This window comes from Stylophora pistillata, chromosome 3, assembly GCF_964205215.1.
Source record: "Stylophora pistillata chromosome 3, jaStyPist1.2, whole genome shotgun sequence".
Lineage (NCBI taxonomy): Eukaryota > Metazoa > Cnidaria > Anthozoa > Scleractinia > Pocilloporidae > Stylophora > Stylophora pistillata.
In genome coordinates, this window is record NC_142521.1 from 5,143,799 (window position 1) to 5,166,566 (window position 22,768).

Below are 22,768 nucleotides of genomic sequence, written 5' to 3' on the forward strand. Positions count from 1 at the left end.
CAACTGAGTTACGTCTCAAATCACTGATAAGGATCCGCCTTTTGACCCACAAAGTCACCCCTAGTTCCCTTATTACAATTTTCTAAACAGGAAACCACCCTTTTATTTATGCGCGAAACTTTTTCCGCCCGACCTTTCTATTCCGTCCGCCCGGTTCCATCGTGTTCATCACCGTTCCATTCCGTTCCAGAATTTAATCAGCCACATGTCTGTGGCCGGGGACAAGCAGGTTAGGTCAAAAATGCCTGCAAAGCATAAAGGTTCGATCGATGGACCAGCAAATTTTCAGTTAGTATGAGACATTTGGACGATGATTTATGAGTGATCTCTGGGAACCAGTAGCATGGCTTCTGAGGAAACTAATGACTCATATCTTAGCAAAGATCTAGGACAAAGTCCCTCGAACACACACTCACCTGAAGAACCCATGGTGCCCGCGGTTCAATTTACCAACGACACTGCGAAACAAAACAAACCGGTTGAGTTGATCAGCATTGAACCCGTTGTTGATGGCAGAACCAGCGAAGGAAATCAGAGCGGAAATGACCCCGATGAAGAACCCTGTAGGAAAACAGGGCTTTCCAAGTATAATTGGAAACATTTCTTGCCCTTCGCTCGCAGGTAAAAATACGTCCTAACCCATAACAACTGAAGAACAGTATATCCTTATCTCTTCGATGTATTAGGGATCAATTGCCGGTTGACTGAATATCTTTTCATTTTCGTTTGTGTATATGTTTGTGTTGATATTGTCGATATCGATGTCTCTCGTATGACTACTGTTACACCATGTAGAATATTTTCTATCTTTAAGGGAGTGAATGGTGTAAATATCTACTATAGATTTATACTTTTGAACAATACTAAAATTCATCGCAACTGATTCACAAAGAACCCATTTTTTTCGATCAATAGGCAACCCACAATACCCAAAAAAAAAAAAAAAACCGTCATTGGAATTATCTGCACTTTGTCGTAATGTTCGCGTGACAAGATCAAAAGATTTACATTTATTTTACTTATTTCATAGTGGGAGGTCTTGTCTAGTTATTAGAAAACTATACTCCTTTAATCGTAAGTTCAAAGTAGAGGCCACATTTGGAAAGCAGAGGGCATAGTTTTTCCCATTTTAAGTCAGTCAGGCTTGCAAATATTTTCATTCTGTTGAAGCATATAGCATGATAATATTACCACTAGTTACCAGCCCCTAAAACTCTTTTCATGTTGAAATTTACTATTATGGCCAAAGTTGTGCTGATGTTTTGTACCTGGTGCTGGCTACTAAACCTGGCAAAAATGACATGTACATCAAAAGCAAAACCCTGATGTTATGGATTAACCTTTTAAACCCTGAGTGACCGGCATGTAATTTCTCCTTGCTGTAATGCAGCAGAATCATTTATTAAGACCATGAGAATAAAGGAAATGATTACAAGCCTAACAAGCTTTGATTGTTGAACAAAATCTCCTCGTCAGTACCAAAGGAAGTGTATTGAGAAAAGTATGGCGAATATGCATGCTGATGTAAGGGTGTAATTCGGGTTAACCTTGTGATGTCACATCATGAAAGCTGCTTCCTTAATAAGCTCTTAATGGGGACTAGCTGAATATTGCTGGTTATTATTATGACAACAAAAATTACTGGTTGGAACCAGAACAACTGGAAGTGCTTAGAATAATTGAAAGTTGACCTATTATTATTGTGTATAATTATACCCTGCATTTGAAAACCACTTCACCTGTTGGGCTGAAATTGAGGAAGAACATTGCTTACAATGAGCAAAAGATATAAGGTGTAGTAACTAAATGGACATCACAATTTTTTTAACAACATGCATATGTAAAGGCTCACTGTGTAAGCTGTGTGAATGATTGAAAGTCCAGTTTATTCCCCTGTAGTTTAAATGCTTTTCACCTTAACATCAGTATGCATATTCTCCATACTGTTCTCTATACATTTCCTATGGTGCTGACAAGGAGAATTTGTTTAACAGTCAAGAGCTTCTTTAGTTACTGATCATTTGCTTTATTCTCATGACCTTAATATGTGATTCAGGGTGATATTGAAGGGAGAAATTAGATTCTTAAAAGTCAAAGGGTTAAAAACAAAGTTGGTAGAGAGTAGGCTGAACATCGATGTTAAACAGTATTTGGTTGATCTTGTTTTTGTTTCAGGGATCCTTCTAAACCAGCAATTGATGAAGCAGGCTTTTTGTCATTGATGTTCTTGACATGGGCCACTCCAGTTATTCGCAGAGGATTCAAGGGATCTTTACAGTTGGACGATTTTGATAAAATCTCCCCATATGAATCTGCAGAAGTTAACTTTTAGCGAGGGATGAGATTGTGGGATGAAAAAGTCAAACAAAGGGGACTTAATAATGCTAGTATGGTCAGAGTTGTTGGAAAAGGAGTGAAAACAAGGATCTTCTTTGGCATTTTCTTTCTAATTTTCTCCCAACTTATCAGCTTCCTTGGCCCAGTAAGTAAAACTGCTTTAATTTATTTTATGAATACTTTGAAGGGTATTAGAAATTAATAGCTTTTCTGGTGTATGTACACTATTTACAGTTTCTAATGCAGTTTAATAAAATGAGGACTCTCACATATCTGCCTCCAGTTATGTGTATATAAAGAACCTTGTAACTGAATTTGATTGTAGTTTCCCAAAAAATGTTGATATCCCTTTTCTTTTTTGCTTGCCCTAGATTCAAATAATTCTTATGCTTTTGAAAATGGTTTACATTTTGTTAAAATAGAATTCTAACCCCTTAAAATTATATTCTGTAGGCCATCTTTGTGCGTAAAATTCTGGAATATATAGAAGAAAAAGATTCATCATCAAAACTAGAAGGAATTGGTTGGGTAGGTTATAAGACCAGTCTGACTTTTTCTTTTTCTTCTTGTGGATGAAAATGGACATACAAGCCTGAAATTAGACTGTTCTAAAATGGCCATCATGGAGCTGAGCACTCCAAAATAGAATTACATGAATGCATGGTGTCCAGTGACATATAGTTCTTATAATTATTATAGTTTTGTTGTACTTAGATCATTAACAATAGTCTGGATTTCAATTTTAATTCTTTTTTTGTTTGGGATATTTGCCAACAGTGCAAAAAAGGAAAAAAGGAAAAAGTTTAAAATTAAGACTTAAGTAAACTCTTTAACTTAATTAGAATAGAAAGCTGTCCATAGCGATTGTAAGGTGATCACCCAACACAAATGTTTTAGCAGACTATAAACTAGACAGTTTTACCATTTTTTTGTCATTTTTATATCAATGAGGTGTGTTGTCTACATGTAGGTTATTGGGCTCCTATTGGCAGAGGTAGGAAGGAGTGTATTCTTGTCAATGTCATTTTTCACAAATACTCGCACTGGAACCAGAGCCAGGGCTATGATTCTAACAATGGTTTACAACAAGGTGTCAAAACTGAGGAACGTAGGAGACAGGTCCATTGGAGAGGTGTGAGAAAAAATATTGTCTCATTAATTTTACAACCACAGTCCTATTTTTTATTATTATTTTTCTACAAACAAGTGAAAAGAAAACATTCCTACCCTGTGAATCTAAGAATGACTTCTTGAGTCTTTCCATAGTTGTTTCTTTTTACTGGAATAAAAAGATTTTGTTATAAATGAGAATCAATATCAGAAAAGACGTTTCTTAATCCCACAGATTTGCACAGGAGTAAAGACATGATCTGAGGAATTCTTAAGAAATATTAGTTGGTTTGCTTATTGGCTAATAAAATCACTCTACATTATCTCTCTGTTGCAAATCACAAAAATTACATTTCAACCATAAGCATGTTTAAAAAAGTGTAGGATTATTTATTCATATAACTCCTCCTTGTTATATAGTTTGTGAACTTGTGTGCGTCTGATGCAGACAGAGTCCATCAAGGTGTAACCTTATGCAGCTTTGTTTTTGGTGAGAATGTATATTGTTTAATTTGGATATGACTGCTTTATTATTTAGTGCCATCATGATAGGTCATTGTTTTACACAAACTGTAAAAATAATATTTCAAGCTTTGAGTTGCTACTTTTTTGTGTGCCATTTATATAAGGGCTGGGTTGAATTTTCACAACAGCATTTTTAATGCTTGGTAACTCCTGGGAGAGAGTTGTTCAAAACTAGGCTAAGATAACTCAGGGTTAGTGTGAAATCTGATTTGAGATATTAAAGCTTAAAATAAAAATCCAGTACAATTAGTTTTGCCTGCAATTTGATGATTGGATGGTCTCAAAAGAATAGGGACAAATATGTTAAAAAGGCTCTTGAATAGAGAAATAAAGAAACCTGGGTTAGTGCTAATCAACCTTTGAACAATTCGGCCTTGGAGTTAAAGTTTGGGTCATGAAAGTCATAAAAATTACTGAAAGCATTATCTATCATGACGAATATTTATAGTTTGACTCCTAACAATTATTTTCATTGATTATGATCCATGTAATCAGGGCTGCTGTTGTTGATATTGTATGAAACATGCTGACTTAGTAGATCCAAGCTTTAAGCTGAGTCACTGTGCCCTGTCCTTGGTAAGGATACCTTACTCTGGCAATATCTCTCCGCTCATGAGTACAAATGGGTGTATGTCAGAGAATTGTCGGGATGAAATGCTAATGTGGAAGTGGATGGGGGGGGGGGGGGAAACCTTTGGAATCCCACCCTATGAGGAATTGTTATACTTCCAGTTGCTCCTTTGATACTTTAATCAGAATAATATGCCTGACAATGAGCTTTCAAGCTTGTAAGCTGACTAAAATTTACAGCTGTGACAAGACACTCTTGGTTTTAAATTTTTCAGGTTTTCCAGTCCTTATCACTTGTACAATCATCTACACAGTTATTTACATTGGGCCATCAGCTTTGATAGGATGTGGTATATTTCTTCTATTTTTTCCTGTCCAGGTAAAATAAAAAAAATATCAAACAATTAATACACCGGGTGCAAATATGGCGTCCAATTTGAATTGCCATTGTTCTGGACAGGCTAGCCTCTCACACATGTAATAATCCTTTTGTATTTCGATGTCAAGACGAGGCTAGTCAGTCCAGAACAATGGCAATTCAAATTGGACGCCATATTTGCATTCGATGTATGGTGCAGTATGAAATAATATAGGTGTCCCCTATGTCTTTGACTCCCCTCATTAGACTGCAAGTGGTTGCATATTGTCTGAAAGTTGAGACAGCTTTTTCGGTAAGAAATACAAAATGTCACATGTATATGTTAATTTTACTTTTCAGGCTGTTATTGGTAAACTTCAGGGAAAATTTCGCACCAAAGTAGTGAAAGTGTCAGATCAGAGGGTAAGTGCAAAATTCTATATTTCATCAAATATCAAGTCATCTGATTTAAAGTGATTGTGAATATAAAATTACTTTAAGCATGAACCTGTCCTGCATTAATTTTATTCCTGAGGAAGAGAGCAATTTATGTAGCCTTTTTGTGCTACTGCCAACTTACTGCACATTTTCTTTGTCTCTAAGTTTGACTATTCAGAAGTGGTTTAACTATGTTATTTTTTATTCATCTTTAGGTCCGAATGATGAATGAAATATTGAATTGTATCAAACTTATCAAGATGTATGCTTGGGAGAAGTCATTTGCTAAAGCAATAAGTGGTATGTATGTGGACATTTTTCAAATAGCTGGTCATCCTCAATAACTTAACCTACAGGTACACCTGTACCTTCACGTCAGACATGTCAGATCAAAAAGCATTTAAACAAACCTTACTCAATTTAACAATAATGCAACTCAAATAACGATAAAAGTGAAAATTACATTAAAACGGTTGATGCCACTATACAGACCCTGTACAATACTGTACAATAATGTACATGTGGTTGAAGAATTTAAAAAATCCTCAATTTTCTTTTTATTCTTTGTTTTTGTAGGTATTCGTAATAAAGAAAGAGAGCACCTCATGAAGGGTGCTTTTCTTCAAAGATTAAACATCGCCATGGCATTGATTGTCCCAACTATTGCCACTGTAGCAACATTCAGTGTACATGTTGCTACTGGCAAGAATCTCACTACTTCACAAGTAATTAATAATTATTTAATTATTAATCTTCACAATTGACTAATTTAATCTCACTACTTCACAAGTGTTGGTTTTCTTGCTTACATGGGTTTGTTTAAAGGTTCCAAGCAAGTGCTCAATATTGCATTTGTGTGACACCACTAAGACATCAAGATTAAAAAAAAATTGTATTTGGCCAACAGCCTCCTATTATCACTGAATAGGCTTAGTAACAAAGCATTAGACTTTTTGATAATAGTGAATTACAAAACGCATTCGCACCTTTCATTATTTGCACTACATAAGATGAAGGAATGACGAGTTTGTTGACGCCTTTGCTGATGAAACTGCCTGAAAAATTTTTCTTTAAAAAGGGTTACTTAGAAGTGCGATGTTAGAAATGTCTATCGGGGAGAAAAATAAGTAGACCCATTTCATCTTCTGGGGCAGCCAATCAGAACACAGGAAGGGTTTTATCTTTCTTGCTTAAGGAGCCCATCGCCTGAGAGACAGTGCTTTCCTTACAGTACCTTCCCAATTGCTGGGCTGTTTTTGCTGCCGTTATTTAAAAGTATAGCTTCCACCATAATATGTCAAAATGAATGGCGGTTAGTATGAGGGAATTACTTTTCACTTTTACCACAGCGTAGATTTTATTGATACTACGATAACGTGCATTTCTCCAGGCATTCACAGTGACGACGCTCTTCAATATTTTGGTATTTTCTTTGGCTATTTTACCATTTGGGATAAGATCTCTGGCTGAAGGGAGGATTGCACTGAAAAGACTTCGGGTATGCATCATAGTGTTGTAAATGTAATCCAATGTTATCAAAGGGCGCATCGGAAATAATCTTTTGTAAGCTCACTCAGATAATCTAGTATGATCTATTTTATTCACATCGAACTGGAAGGTTTTTATTGAGTGAACATGAAAATATCAGCATGCTCATTGTTTAATCCCAAAAATGTAACGATGTCATGGAAATGTAGAGAGCGAAACAAACCCCGATTAAGTTAAACGCACAATCAACAATGCAAAGTTAACTGTTTTTATGTTCTTGCCCTTCTGATGAGTGTAATCACATCACCATTCCAGTCATTACGTACCAAATGCTTACTCGTTGTTTGATTAAATTTATAGAGTTTGATGATAATGGAAGAACTTCAGCCTTTTGTTGAAAGACCCTCAAGTATCTCTGTCAATAACCGGAGCTACCTTTGCCTGGGACAAGGTACCGTTTGATTGATATGAAAAGAAGTGTTTGGGATTTAAGAAAAGACGTGTCTTAAATAGGGTCTTGTAGAGGGCTCCATTACCCAAAGAAATCTTTGTCAAATACGTGTTTGTGGATTATAGGTGCATGCTAATGGGGTTAAGGAACAGAACGGAGAAGGTGCTGAAAAAACCGGTCAGGATGATAAGTTGACATAACATTTCTGCACAAAATTTCCTGGTTCTTTAGCCCATATTTCTGAATTTGAAAATTTTCTGGGCCTAAGAAAGGAATTTGGAACCGAAATAAATTGCAGAAAACGGTATTTCATGTTCACTCAATAAAAAGAAGCATAGGGATTAGAAACTCAGTCCATTAAAGGAATGCACCTTAGAAGAGACAGTTACATTGATTTTGCTGTCATTTCCTATGTTCCGTTAAGTAAATTAAATAATTTATGGTAACGGTTATCACTGATGTCTGCATTGCCTGTTCCAGTTCGAGCAAAGTACTTTGTGTTTTTCGAAACTCTGGTCTTGAAGAACCCTTTTTTAAGTTTGAAAATTGACTTCTTGAAATTGGTGCATAATTTACAGAAAACGCAGGTTTGAAGCTTCTTGAAGAAGGGCGTAGCAATGATGGAAAGAAAGTGACTACACGGGGTGGACCCCGTGGGCGTGGGCGTGGTCCTGGTCCTGTTGAAGTGCAGACCACATTAGAGCCAGCGTTGTTTGACATCGATCTCACTGTCAACAAGGTATCTTTGTGTATCCGACATTCTATTATTTCAGTATCTTGATAACCTCTTTCACGGGATTCGTTTTACGAAGTTTTAATTACCGACTCGTCAGGCTTATTTTGCGTTTTTTTTTAGCCATTTTTCGCTTATGCTTATTTTTTGCAGAAAACATTGATTGGTATTTGCGGAAGCGTGGGAAGTGGTAAAAGCTCCCTTTTACAAGCTCTCCTTGGCCAGGTTAGTCTTGCCAGTAGCCGGAGAAGATGACAAGAAAATCTTTCACTGTCTGTTTCATTCGTTGAATTGCTACTTTGACTTAAGCGTTAGTCCACCACTCCTCTCTGTTTAAAATTGACTATCACGGCAAACGAGATCGAGCCCCGAAAGAGGAAGCACTTCCTTCTCCATGATTAAACATTCATCTACTTGCAGAAGAATGTAGTCACATATTGCGAGGGAATACCCAAAGGATATTTTTTATTTTCCCTTTATGAGCTTCGTGAAACAGATTATCGACGTCGAACCAAATTACTTACCCAAACCCGAGGGTGTCTCTTAACACATAAGACCTGATGGGCTTTTTCGATCATTCAATGGAAGGGGTCCTTGTCTTAACTGCTGTAGTGCATGAAATAAAGTTGTACTAATTCATTGCACCGCTTAGTTATCACATAGTCCAAGATGCATGGATCTAATGCATGCTGCTTTTTCAGATGAGGATTCAGAAGGGGAATGTAACCATTGGTGGATCCGTTGCATACGTTGCTCAACAGGTTAGTACCGTCTGACTGTACCTCCTGTACAGGTTAGTACCATGTGACTGTACCTACTGTACAGAAGAGTACCAAGTGACTGTATGTACTCTACACTGAGAAGAGTACCATGTGACTGTACCTTCTGAACAGGTTAGTACCGTCTGACTGTACCTCCTGTACAGGTTAGTACCATGTGGCTGTACCTACTGTACAGAAGAGTACCAAGTGACTGTATGTACTCTACACTGAGAAGAGTACCATGTGACTGTACCTTCTGAACAGGTTAGTACCGTCTGACTATACCTCCCGTACAGGTTAGTACCATGTGGCTGTACCTACTGTACAGAAGAGTACCAAGTGACTGTATGTACTCTACACTGAGAAGAGTACTATGTGACTGTACCTTCTGAACAGGTTAGTACCGTCTGACTATACCTCCTGTACAGGTTAGTACCATGTGGCTGTACCTACTGTACAGAAGAGTACCAAGTGACTGTATGTACTCTACACTGAGAAGAGTACCATGTGACTGTACCTTCTGAACAGGTTAGTACCGTCTGACTATACCTCCTGTACAGGTTAGTACCATGTGACTGTACCTACTGTGCAGAAGAGTACCAAGTGATTGTATGTACTCTACACTGAGAAGAGTACCATGTGACTGTACCTTCCGAACAGGTTAGTACCGTCTGACTGTACATCCAATACAGAACAGTGCCGTTTGACCTCCAGCCTTTACATTAACGTGAAGGTTGGCGGGTAAAAACAATAAACCTGTCCATCTAATATCTCAATCTACTTCTACGGTACTTTCTAGTCATCTCGTAACTTAATTCGGTCTTATAACTCTTGCGATGGTTCAGTCCACCATCAGTTTAGTGCATCGTGAGTAACGTGACTAGATTTTTGTAAAAGACTTTCATAATTTGTGAGACACTCACAGGGGAAAATCGTAAACATGTGTGATCTTTCACGATATGTTATATTCTAGAGTTGACTCGCTTCTTATCCGAGGTATTGCACCTAACATGCTCATTGCTTGCGTTACAGGCGTGGATCATGAATGCCACAGTGAAGGAGAACATTTTGTTGGGTAAACCTTATAATGATGCAAGGTTAGTGAACCGACTTGATATCGCGTTCTTACAAGCCACAAAGACAACCTTATTATTGGTATATGATATTTGGTTCCTTTTTTTTCTCTCTTTTTTTTCCAGCTTTCAGTAAAAAGTAATTCAAGTGACCGCCAACTGACTTCGTTTTATGAATGTTCTGCGATGATGACGATTTTATTTTTATTTCACGTTTTTCTTTCAGATATAAAACGGCCCGTTTTGCCTGTAGTTTGGAGCAGGACCTTAAAATATTACCCAATGGTGATGAAACGGAGGTGAAAATTACTTTCTTCCCGTGTTTTATAATGTTTCGGTAATATTTTTTTAACAGGTGATAAAGTTTTACGACCGCTGCCTCAAAGGCTTTTCTGGCTTTTCTGAAAAGCGTAGGCTCCAGTTTGTTGGACGTCGAAAGGAAGAGATTTTTAGTTTGGGATATGGATACTTAACCCAAAGAGATAGATAAAGTGACGAGTAGTAGCTCAATTGACAGCAAAATTGCGAAAGTGATCATGATCCGTTGTAAATGATGTTTATTTCGCTTTGTGATTAGTCTTTAAACCTCTTGTTACCCCTCAACCAACCAGACGCAAGATTTGAACGGTTCCCGGCGTTTTCCCACGCCTTAAACCGCTTCGCTTTTGTTTCCTTTGAGTTAGAATTACCTCGTTTAGACATTTTCCTTTGATTAGTGCTGTTGTTGTGATAACCTTTGGTTTTGATGTTTGACTCTCAAACAAATTTCACTCGCCTGTGATGATTTTTCATTGTTTCATGCTGTAGATCGGGGAACGCGGAATTAACCTGAGTGGAGGCCAGAAGCAGAGAATCAGTTTAGCAAGAGCCCTATACTATGACATGGTGAGCTGTTCATTCTGTTTTGAAAAGTGAAACTTGTATAGTTTTCGTCATCCAATTACACTCCGTAGAGTACAAATAACGCCGAAGACGAGTACAAATATCCCCGGGGGGGGGGGGAGGGGACTCCCATATGAGACAGACAGGGATGCTCGTCGGAAATTTTGAATTTAACCCCTAAAGGAGACCATCTGGGCGTGGCTCAAGCTTTTTGTGACCCCTAAAGGAGACCATCTGAGCATGGCTCAAGCTTTTTGTGACCCCTAAGGGAGACCATCTGGGCGTGGCTCAAGCTTTTTGTGACCCCTAAAGGAGACCATCTGGGCGTGGCTCAAGCTTTTTGTGACCCCTAAGGGAGACCAATCTGGGCGTGGCTTAAGCAAATTTCGACCCCTATAAGAGACCTCATTAATCGGATTATAATTCTCTCTACTATTTGTAGATATCTTTGATTTAAAATCACAGAGGTAATACGGTAAACAAAACAAGTTAAAAAGAAAATTTGACTTCTGTTTCTCTTCGCATAATTCTGTGTTTCTTCGCGGAACCCTAAACGAGACCTTGGCGACTTAAAATATTGGCGCTTTGCCCGGAACAACCTAAGCGAGACCAAAATCTAAAATTTACACCCCTAAGCGAGACGACGAGCATCCACGTGTGTTTCATATGGGAGTCCTCCCCCCCCCCCCCGGGAAAATATCACGCAGTATTTGTCCAAAAAAAGAAAAAAATGGCGGACAGTTGAAATTATTTTTCAGACGACAAAGAGTCGGAATGGCTGGCGAATATTGATCCAAGTTTATTAGATAAATCGAACGAAGAAAAGCAGTTGAACGAAAATGAAATTCCATCATTTATTGAAGAAATTAGGAACATTAACACGACAACGCTCCGTTCCGCTTTACATCTACCACGCACTCTTCGTTAATAAATAGCCCGAAATTCGCCCGTACTGAAGTAACAATTTGGCGTGTTGGACAATAAATAACTTATTAAACGTTTTGGTGTGTCATATCGCTGAGAAATTTTACTCGTTATTAGTATTTTGACCCGTAAAAATACTCAGCGATACTACACAACAAAACGTCCAGTAAGATATATTTATTTATGGTTGTGACTTATTTGTGTCCATGCAGGATATATATTTGTTGGATGATCCACTGAGTGCAGTTGATGCGCATGTTGGACAGCACATTTTCAAGCACTGTATCAAAGGAGCCCTTTGGAATAAAACCATTCTTTTTGCAACACATCAGCTACAGGTACTCTAGGCTGTCACTTTGCAGTGTTGTCATATGTGGCAAAGCAGGTCACGGGATTGTCATATATGGTTTTCCAGAACTGGAGAGGAATGGAAAATTGGTTGGAAATTTTCAACTGCTTTATTTCAGAGTACAATTTTTATCAGTAAGTCGAATCTCACATAAAATGTGTTAGAGTCAAAATTGAGTTAATCCATAAAATATTCAAGTAAGGTATACATTGCATCGCTCTCTCTATGTGTTCAAAGTGCGTGGGCAGAAAAAGAAACCATTTTCTTGAAATAAGTCTTGAATTTTGCTCGCAAGAACGACTGAGAGCCCTGGACTGAAACACAGAGAGAATCTTTAGATAAAGATTTTGACTTATATGCCTGTGGGGAACTTTCTGTGAAAAGGTTGGCATTTGTTAGCCTCAGTTAGTTCTGTTATCGTGTTACGATATTAACTACATGTTTTATTCTTTGTTTGCAGTACTTGAGTCAGTGCGATGTCGTGTTATACATGAAAAATGGCAAGATTGCTGAAAGAGGGTCCTATGAGGAACTTATACGCAACAATGGGGTAACAGCTCTTCTGCTCGCACACAAATACTAAGCAGTTTTCAAATTCAGTAGTGCTTTTTCGTGATTATAGTTTTTAAGTGTGTCCATTAAAGTTACAAATAGCTACTCGTGGGAACAGATGACTAAAAACAATAATCTTAACGTAAGTACTGATTTTTTCTTCTTCTTTTTAAAGGAATTTGCCACTTTGATTCGCCTGTTCATTAGAGAAGTCGAAGAAGAGCTTGAAGACGAAGAGGACGCATTTCTTCCCATTCCTGACGCGCAACGAAAAGCAGATAGTCCAACCACGCCATTATCACCAGATGACATCCGCAAACTTGTTGAACGAACACTCTCAGTAGGTCAAAGACACACTTCTACTCGGGACAGTTTTACCGATGGCAACTTTGAACCCTTCAAACTGAACAATCGAGTTAGCAAACGTTCTCGTGGCAGTGCCAAACGGCGAAGCTCGAAGAAGAGTGGACTGGAGGCTGAGGCAGTTGTTAGGAGAGAGGAGGAGGAAAAGGCGAGACGTGAGCAAGGTAACCGGTTGCTTGTGGTAGCATTAGATAAAGATAAAATCACGAGTTTCGAAATGAATGATCGCCTTGCATGGCTTTTCACTCAGTGCACGGTTTTATGGTCGTCGAAAATAGACTGTCCAATTTAGTTTTTGTACTGCGATGGGTTCTCTTTAGTGTTTTCGCTGCATTTTTTGCATGATGCCTCTCTCTGTGCAGGTAAGCAAATAGAAGTATGAAACAGCCACGCAGAGAGCATTAGCCCGTGAAATGGGAATTGATTGAGATTCCAATATTTTCGTAGTCTCAATTTTTCTGTACTACGATAGTGACAATTGTTAAACATTTTTCCTTCTTTCACAGCTGGCAAACTTATTCAACAAGAAGATCGAGCTAAAGGAGCAGTGACATTTCAAACTTACAAAACCTACATGAAGTCTGCCGGAGGTTGGTAAATTCAGTGAGGCCCGCTGTGTTACTGCCAAACTATTTACAGAAAAATATACATCTCCTTTTGTATCCTCTATTAGTAAAATGTAAAAGGACTACACGCTGTCCAATTTGGAAATAATTGGATGAAAAAAAATTCTTAAGACAGCCAAAACTGGATAAGGCCTAATCTCAAATTAAAATCAACACAAAAGAGAATGCAATGAAAATCTGATGGTCAAATGGATAACGTGTTTTATTACACGACTCGAGAAGTCAGAGGGCCAATAACTAATCAAAATGCTCAATTGCCGGTCAATATTCTCTCAGTATTGGACCGGGCACTGTCCCGAATGGTCCCGAATGATACCGCACTTGTGTCCCTTCGAACTTCACTCGTATAATAAATCTCTTATTAACCAAGCTTGCTCGGGACCGTACTGGAAGAATATCGGCCCTCGGTCTTTTTTGTACGGACCTCGCTGCGCTCGGTCAGTACTGTCAAGACCTCGGGCCAATATTCTCCCAGTACGGCCCTCGCGCTTGGTCAATAAGATATATTTATTACTTTAGACGGACCTGCGGGAACATGGAATCTATTTGTTTCATGTGATGAAAAAGCAATTTTGGTAATGGTGACGTTATCTATGCGTCTAACCTCCAATAGATCATGCGTAAGAACCGATCGAAATGGGTGTACAATATGATATAATATGATATTAATGGGTATCACAATACTCAGGTATAGTCTAGAAATCTAACAACACAGAGAAATTCATTCCGTTGGACAGGCATCCCCTTACCTTTATGGGAAAATAGGTCTACAATAACAGATTTCTCTGTCAGTAGGCAACTGATCACCTGGGCCCAGTTGTGTAAAGCGCGGATGACGCTATCCGGCGGATAAATCGCTATCCGGACGACAAGTGATAGAAAAACGTATAACGTTATCTATCGGAGAGAGTTTTAACGTTATCCAACCTTCGAACTACCAGGGCCCGATTTTCAGAAAGAGCTCAGTCATATGACACAACGTCTGACTAATGCCTTTGTAACTCTGTTACCTTTATAAAACACCATGAAACTGAGGATAGGTTTTATGTTGAACAGATGCGATATCGCGATGGTTTGCCTCTGGTGTTGGACGACATCAACTTTGAAATCCGGAAGTGTGAGAAGATTGGCATTGTCGGACGAACAGGTTCTGGTAAATCCTCTCTCGGGGTGTTGCTATGGCGATTAGTTGAGCCTGAAGAGGGCAGCATGCATATTGATGATGTTGACGTACGTCAGATAGGTTTGTGGAACATTTGTAAACCGTATTATGACTTTTGTTGTAGAAAAACGTAAAAATGTCCTTCTTTTTCTCGGTCAGCGGTAGATCCCTTCGTCTTCTTTAACCTCTTTCCTAATGAACACGATTGTTGTTTTTATATGTGCATGCATGCATGCATGCAAAAAAACCCCCTCTTTGACCTTGCTTTTGAGTGAAAATTGAATTGTTGTCAAGGATAGCAGTTAGGCCGGCCATTTATGAAAAAAGTCTAAATAGTGGTATTACACAGTGTAAATTATTCAGTCGCCATAAACTAGAGGTTTGGTCAGGGTTTAATTGCAGCGTTTTTTGTATTGGCTTATATTTTGAGGTCATGCTTCCGTTGTCTACCTCTGGTTTAAATCATCCGGCAATTTGTTGAGGTCGTTGTACTTGTTCGATTTTGCGTGGGGCTCGTATTTTTTCATTGTTGTTCTATTGGAAAAAGAAGAACGGATTGCGTTTGGGTGAACTAAATAAACGACTTGTTTGGCTTTTAGTAAACTTTTATGAAAGTTGCACAGCTATTGGGTTTGTCATTTTGATTATTAAAGTTTTAAGTTTAGAGACGATACGAAATGAAAATAACCACTTTTAAGTGGCTTGCAGACTCTCAGAAAAACCCAAAATATTTAAACCATCTTGGATTTGTGTTTTTCCAGGTTTGGAAGATCTTCGCTCCAGGATATCAATTATCCCTCAGGACCCGGTGCTATTTGTTGGTACTGTCAGGTAAATTGAACAAATCTGCAGTGGTTTAGCATGGTCTGTACTCTTATCGACAACGATATTCGTCATCACAATGGTCAAAATGTCGTGGACAAATTTTTTACCACAAAATCGACGTCAAATGAAACGATTCTTTCAGTGCATGACAAGTTGCGTGACATGTTGACGCGAGCAGCGTTGTCTGACTCTCATCGACAACGGCGAATTGGCCAATGAGATTGCGACATTATGCCAATTGTGGTAAAATATACCTTCCTTCGCTGTTTTAGCATTCACTTTTTCCTTTTTAAATTCAATTTTTTTTCTTTTCAGGTACAACTTGGATCCATTTAAGGAACATAGTGACAGTGAACTATGGACTGCCCTCGAGAGAGCACATCTCCGAGAAATGGTAGGTCCTTTCTGCAAACAGAGTTTATGAGTAAAAGAATGAAGCGGCTGAGTGTCCGAATATTTGCATGAGCTGATCGAAAATGGAGCACTTAGCCGAAAATAATTGGCTTTGATGGCAGTTTGTTTTACTTAAGACAGCAACAACACTTGAAAAGCAACCGGCAGATTTTTTTTTTCCGAAGAGCTTCTTTTACCTCTAGGCATCTATTGCTCTTGTAGTCTCTTTCTAACTTTGTGAAACTTGAAGAAAGATGTACTACAGGTGAGCTTAAAATTTACGATCTTCCTTAATCTATTCACGCAAAAGATTATTTCAAGATTGCTATTGCTATCAGTATACAGGACGATTCTGAATTATTTATGGCTCAGTGAGCAACGAGTTCTCTGTAGCTCAGTTGGCAAATCATCCGACAGCGAAATCCAAGCGTCTTTCGCTTGAGAGGTGAAACACTATCCATTCCGCCACGTATGCACCGCGTATGTGCTTTCCAGGAGTCGCCCATATCTATAAAGCGTGACCTTCCTTAACTAGGAGTTTAAAAATACGATGTCAGTTCAGTGGCCTCGGCCTCTTACCCCGGCAACATTTTCCCAGTTCAGTGGCACACTGCCACTTTAATTTTTAACCTTAAACTTGTTTGGTTTACTGACAGTATAGTTTCAACTGACATCCTAACATATGTTTTATGTGCCACGCTTATTGTGGTGTATCTGTTTGTATTCATGTTGAACGTTGATGTAATTTACTGCAAATGCATCAGTTTTTGTTTGATCGTCTATTTCAGGTGGACAGTTTGCCTGCTCAGCTCATGGCACCAGTGTCTGAAAATGGCGAAAACTTCTCCGTGGGTGAACGCCAGTTGATCTGTATGGCGAGAGCTTTGCTCAGGAATAGCAAGGTTAGTTTCTGTGAATCAGAACCGAATGTCGTCAGTATCGTACTTAGAGTATATACCGAACAAATGAACATCGCTTTTCGCGTACGCTGATTGGCTGGCTCGGAAGTGAATAGCAAGTATTATTCACCTCCGAGCAGCCGAAGAGACAGAATCGCGCGTCAAAAGTTTAATTTTCGGCCATTTTTCGGTACATCGAAGAAATGAAACTAAATTTTTGGTAGCCGTGTGATATATGCTAAAGCAGTTACTCACCTCAGTGACGTTGAAAGTGGTGTATATTTAACTTGCCGCTTGGCAGCTCGGTAAATATCTACTACTTATTATATAGATACTGATGAAATACCAGGATTTCTCCTTTTACTAAAAAATATCTTCACCGCGCGCAGCGAAGATACTATTTTTATCTTTCACGTGTATTGGTGTGGCCATGGTTACCAACATAATTACCCAATTGCTGTTTCGAAAATGAATAAAAAAAGTTGTCTTTTATGTGGAAATTTCATCAGTATCTATATAATAAACAGAGCATTACATGACCGCTTGGGGATACGAATTTTATCTTCTCGTGCTGAAAGTATCTCTCACGAGTGAGCTGCGCTCACTCGTGAGAGATACTTTCAGCACGAGAAGATAAAATTCGTATCCCCAAGCGGCCATGTAATATCCTCTATTTCATCTCCACTTCCCGTGAATAACTGTTAACTAAACAAATAATTTGGATATATCAACAAAGTTGAAATGGTAAATTGGCCACCGTAACGATTACAAAAGCTGACGTTTCGAGCGTTAGCCCTTCGTCGGAGCGAATAGAGGAATTGTGGGTTGTGTGTGCTTTTAAAGGCAGAAAATGGAGCTACGTTATTAGTGGGAACTTCACGTGCACCTCCGCCAATGTAATCTATTGCATAACTTGCACTTATTGCAAAAAGATAGACATCGGCGAAACAGGCAGAAGACTAAGTGACCGATTCCGAGAACACCTTCGAGACGTGGAAAAGAATGACAAGGACACATCGAAACCAGTCGCTAGACATTTTAATTTACCTAATCATTCTAAGCAACATATGGCAATCAGCGGTCTTTCCTTACACTTAGGTAGCACGGAAAGCCGTAAAACTCTTGAACAAAAGCTCATCTTTCAAACCGGCAGTCTAAATCCCACAGGGATCAACGAACGCTTTTCATTCCACTAATTTATTCTTGTTTTTCTCGTTGCCATGTTTCCACCAATAACGTAGCTCCATTTTCTGCCTTTAAAAGCACACACAACCTACAAACCCGAAAAATGTCGAGTTAGGAGGGCGGGAAAAATTTTCTTTCACTTGCTCTGCATCAGAAAATATGTCGTTGATTCGTAAGAGACCTCCCTCACAGTGTTCAAAGTTCCGCAGCAACCTACAACAAAATATGTTCATATTGTACATGTATTCGTAATATTTTATTGTATCCGTGATAGAATTCGAACGTATCGTAGTTAGTCTTCCTCGTTAGTTATATTTTTAAAAGCTTACCATGCCTTCCATGCCAGCGATAAAGTCATCACGTTAAAAAGAACAGGAACAAAAAAAATAATGACTTCGGCGAATTCGAATTCGAGGATGAGATCAACAATGACGATCCATCCTGTATTCACGAGTCTGTATTCGAGATCAAAGCAACGATCAAAACAGCAACGTCATCAAAGCAAAGTAACATTTAAATTAGTAAACACATTTCCATTCGATGTTGATTGGTCGATCAAAACAATGCGGTCTTGACAAAACCTCTCGAGGGGACCAGGGGAGCTAACGGGTTTGTTTTTGGACTGCAGGCCGCTGGCTACCCTCGCCGGGCTTATTTTTGTTACCCAACATACTGTGCGATCGGCGAACGGGCAGCGATCGTTTCAAGCAGCCAAATTCGAAATTGGAAAGCCTATCGATCTGGAGATAAAAGTATCGCTAGTGAAAGATCTGTGGGAGGAATTGTGAATCGAGTGAATGGAAAATGGAACTGCAACATCTCTGCTTTGATTTTCTGGAGGAATCGAGACTGGTGGAAATTTTTTGGCGGAATTATTCGCTTCGGGCGACGGACGCTTCTAAAATAGGTTTCCTGCCTTGTCTTTCTTTTAGCAGTTGAACACCAACATAGCGCTAACTCGCCGAAAACGCTTCAAAATGGCCTGAGACGCTCGGAATCAACAGAGAAAACAACAAGGCAATAAGGTGAGCCCATTTTATTTCAAAACAAGACATTTTTTCTCTCTTTTAAGGCAAACCGATAACATCCCATACAAATCTTTATAAATATAAAACGTTACGCAACACGGTAAGAGTCACGTCCGCTTTTCTCGTAGTGAGCTTGGGCTGCCTGTGTTCTACCTCCACAATATCATGAAGAGAACAGTCTCTCACGCATTTCTTCAACTCCCACGTGTGAAAAATTGGGCTGAGGTGGATCAAAACCTTTTTGTTATTAAAACACATGTAGAACATATTTAGTCACTAAGAATGTGAAATAGTCTGTTATAAGTGGCACCGGGGAAGAGGTGTTTTGATGCGGTACGGCTTCGCTGCGAGTTCAGGTGTGTTCCATTTAACAAATACTGTGTTTCCGCGCGTCTGGTAAAAAGAAAAAGCCACTTAAATTTTTACCACATTCTGATGTCATCCGTGATTTGTTACCGAACAAACAAACGGCAATACGGAATCTATTTGCTTTATATAGTAAAGAAGCTAAACATTTCTGATGGTGACGGCCTTCACATATGATATAAAATACTTGGAAATTTGATAGAGCGATTGCGGGCAATATAATAACAGGTATTCTCATCAACAGCTGGCGAAGGCAGCGTGGTCGAGTGGTCAGCGTGTCGGACTTGCGATCCGCCGCTCCCGGGTTCAAGTCTCGCCCTGGCCACTACTTGGATTTGTTTCACGGTAGCCCCGAGTTTCAAATCCTCGGCCATGCTTGTAATATAGCCAACTGGTTTGCCTTCGGCCAGTTGGGATTCTTAATAATGTTATTTTCAATTTGAATTATTTCTTTCAGTTGTTTGGTGGCAAACCTGTAAACTAGCTTCTAGCTAAGTGTTTCTCCACGTTAAAAAAACTGTCTGTCTGTCTAACAAGGAGATACGGCTCGCTAAACTTTGTAATAAGTGAATATGGATTTCTAAAGAACCCGACATTTACCCGGTTGTAATAAAAATAAAACAAAACAAAAAACTGAGAGTATAAACAGGAAAAACTGAAAGAGAACCTTCATCCCCAGAATATCATGATATGTTGTTCTTAGTATTAATTTTACAATCCTACGCATTGTACGACATGGATATTGAAAAAAAAAAATGAGTTTCTCGGAAGATTCTAGGTATTCCAAATGTGAATATCAGCATTAAGCTCATATAGTCGTCTTCGCTGTTAATTTTTTTGGGAGCCACGAGGAAGAACAAGTAAAGCAATGACTTTCGCAGATGAGCTGCAGTTGTAGTAATTTCAGTAAAGAAGCCTGAAAAAGGTTTACGCTTCGACGAGATCCATATCAGTGTGTGACGAAGAATTTTTTAAAAGTTTGCGCATTTTGTAACAACGGCTGCGGCATTTTTGTAATAAGTATTGGAGCATTTTTTACTAAAGGCTTCGGTATATTGTAATAATGATCGATTAATGGAATTTGCAGCAACATCCTGACACAAATTGTAATAATCTCAACTTTGCCACAAAAATATACCAAATAAGAAAGAAAGGGGGATTTTTGAATTAGAGACGAGAACACTGTTCTTCACGAATAGAGGTTGGACACCACGACCAACTCGGCAACAAAGTCATACTTCGTGAATTCGGCAGATTTCAGAGGCTTCTTCTTTCCTGTGGAGGAATCTGATCACACTTTTTTAATGAAATAAATGCTGAATCTCATCGAAGCCTGAATGAGGCTTCTTTTCTGGAGACAAAGTTCAGTTAATGATCCAACAAATCCACTTTATCAGAGAGGAGGAGCATAGGACATACATAAAGTGATAGGAAAGCTGCCAAGACCAAAAGCTGGTTTTATACCTGGTAAACAAAAATACAAGGGGCCATACAATCCACTTGACGAACAGTTAGAAAAAAAAAAAAAAGAGAGGTGACAAAATGGCACGTGAAACTGTAGAACAAGGTCAATGAGATTGTCGCAAAACATGACATCTACTATGACAGGGGAAATAACAAAGGTGATTGTGACAGAAAGATGGTGAAAACTCTTGATGAGATTCCATATGATGAGATGCCAAAATGGGGACAAACAACAGATTTGATATAAATAGCAAACAGAAACTAGTAGTCCATGGGCCAGAACCCCTCAAATGGACCGATTCGAGGGACCAGCCGAGAGTGGTAAGGATTTGAAGCTTAGCTTGTCCAACGGTGATTCCAAAAAGTCATGATATCAATCTAAAATTGGTGGCTTTTTTGTATTTTTGAAGCATTGAAATATCTTCAAAGCCCGGTTTTGCATGAAAACTAGGCTAAATTTTAAGAGTGCTATGGAATTTATTTTTCGAAGTAAAAACTTTATTTATGGTATCAAAATATAAGAAAGAAGCTCTTTTCACAGTTTTATTGTGTTAGATTTGGATATTTTTCAAAAAACGACAACATAAGAAATAATTTGTTGTGTGAGCTTGTAATCGCAATGCATCAGGGGTAAAATTCAAGATGCCGACTGCAACTGAGGCATGTGAGTGTTTGTCTATCGCTATTTTATTATCTTTTTTAACAAAGAAATCGAAACTAGAAGGAACAATTATTATTTCACATTAATAAATGACTATTAATATCTTAAGGATGCTTTTAATTTTGGCAATAAAGAGTAAACATATTTCCAAAAATTACAATCATTTGAGAGGTGAATGGAGGTTCGATCATTGAATAAACTCACTCGCTCACCAGTCAGAGCATTTTCAAACTATACCAACCAGGCTTTGAATGATGGAGCCTAAGTAAAAACTTTATTTATGGTATCAAAATATAAGAAAGAAGTTTTTTTTTATAGTTTTATTGTGTTAGATTTGGATATTTTTCGAAAAACGACAACAAAGAAATAATTTGTTGTGTGAGCCTGTAATCGCAATGCATCATGGATAAAATCAAGATGTCGACTGCAACTGAGGCAGGTCACTGTGAGTGTTTGTTTATCGCTATTTTATTATCTTTTTTTAACAAAGAAATCGAAACTAGAAAAAACAATTATTATTGCACATTAATAAATGACTATTAATATCTTAAGGATGCTTTTAATTTTGGCAATAAAATTTGAGAGGTGAATGGAGGTTCGATCATTAAATAAACTCACTTTCACCAGTCAGAGCATTTTCAAACTATCCCAACCAGGCTTTGAATAATGGAGCCTATGGCACCCAGTGTAGGCTAATGAAGGATACCTGCTCGAATTTTCTTGTTTCTTATAATAAGTCGTTTTGACATTTCAAAAAGCAAGTACTGTTTGGTGGTGGAATATCGAAGCACGTTCGTCAGACAACTTAAGGACATGCTGCATATCAACAGCTCTTCTTCGAAACAGAATGACTTACAGCGCTCAAGGATCAAGCGCGATGAAACTGACGTTAAGAACATAATTTTATTACTACAAGATACGCGGCTAAATCCCTTCAACCCCGACCTTCAAGATCTTGTCTGTCTATCGACCGGAAAAGTCGCCTCTTCTGAAGTAGAGGATGATCTGCTACGAGCGAAAGAGGTCGGTGAAGAGGCTTACAAAGCTTTCAGAAAACAGCGTCTCGAATGTGATCCGCCAAATGTAAAATTCCACGACACCTTGAAGAAAGCCAAGCTCAAGACCTTTACTGATCTCAACAAGAAGATAAAGGTTAAAGCTTCTAGCAACCAGGAAGTTGTTCTTAAAGCCGAGAGGAGATTGTTTGCACAAATGATTGTTATCGCAGAGAGCATAAATTTGTAG

General features: G+C 38.6%; 2 protein-coding genes across 3 annotated transcripts in view; both read left to right on the top strand.

Moving 5' to 3' along the window:
- Nucleotides 1–221: 221 nt before the first annotated feature.
- LOC111338443 (ATP-binding cassette sub-family C member 5) lies at nt 222–22,113 on the top strand. The gene is given in 30 exon segments (XM_088752739.1): nt 222–621; nt 2,176–2,482; nt 2,791–2,865; nt 3,308–3,469; nt 3,868–3,937; nt 4,818–4,921; nt 5,261–5,323; nt 5,554–5,638; nt 5,915–6,063; nt 6,729–6,836; nt 7,187–7,224; nt 7,226–7,277; nt 7,403–7,462; nt 7,864–8,016; nt 8,164–8,235; nt 8,712–8,771; nt 9,804–9,868; nt 10,071–10,143; nt 10,652–10,729; nt 11,863–11,988; nt 12,460–12,549; nt 12,727–13,078; nt 13,421–13,504; nt 14,060–14,115; nt 14,597–14,783; nt 15,464–15,533; nt 15,843–15,921; nt 16,709–16,822; nt 18,633–19,029; nt 19,856–22,113. Coding segments are annotated over 29 exon segments (3,489 nt in total). The 5' UTR covers nt 222–343; the 3' UTR covers nt 18,912–19,029; nt 19,856–22,113.
- The window catches only part of LOC148734222 (uncharacterized), a 29,625-nt gene continuing 23,631 nt past the window's right edge, over nt 16,775–22,768 (top strand). The window contains exons 1-2 of one of the 2 annotated variants that reach the window (XM_088754538.1): nt 16,775–16,822; nt 18,937–19,029. The gene's annotated coding sequence lies outside the window, so the exon portion shown is untranslated. Of the gene's footprint in view, nt 16,823–18,936; nt 19,030–19,160; nt 19,258–22,768 lie in introns of those variants that run through there. The other variant, XM_088754541.1, reaches the window with a different exon arrangement.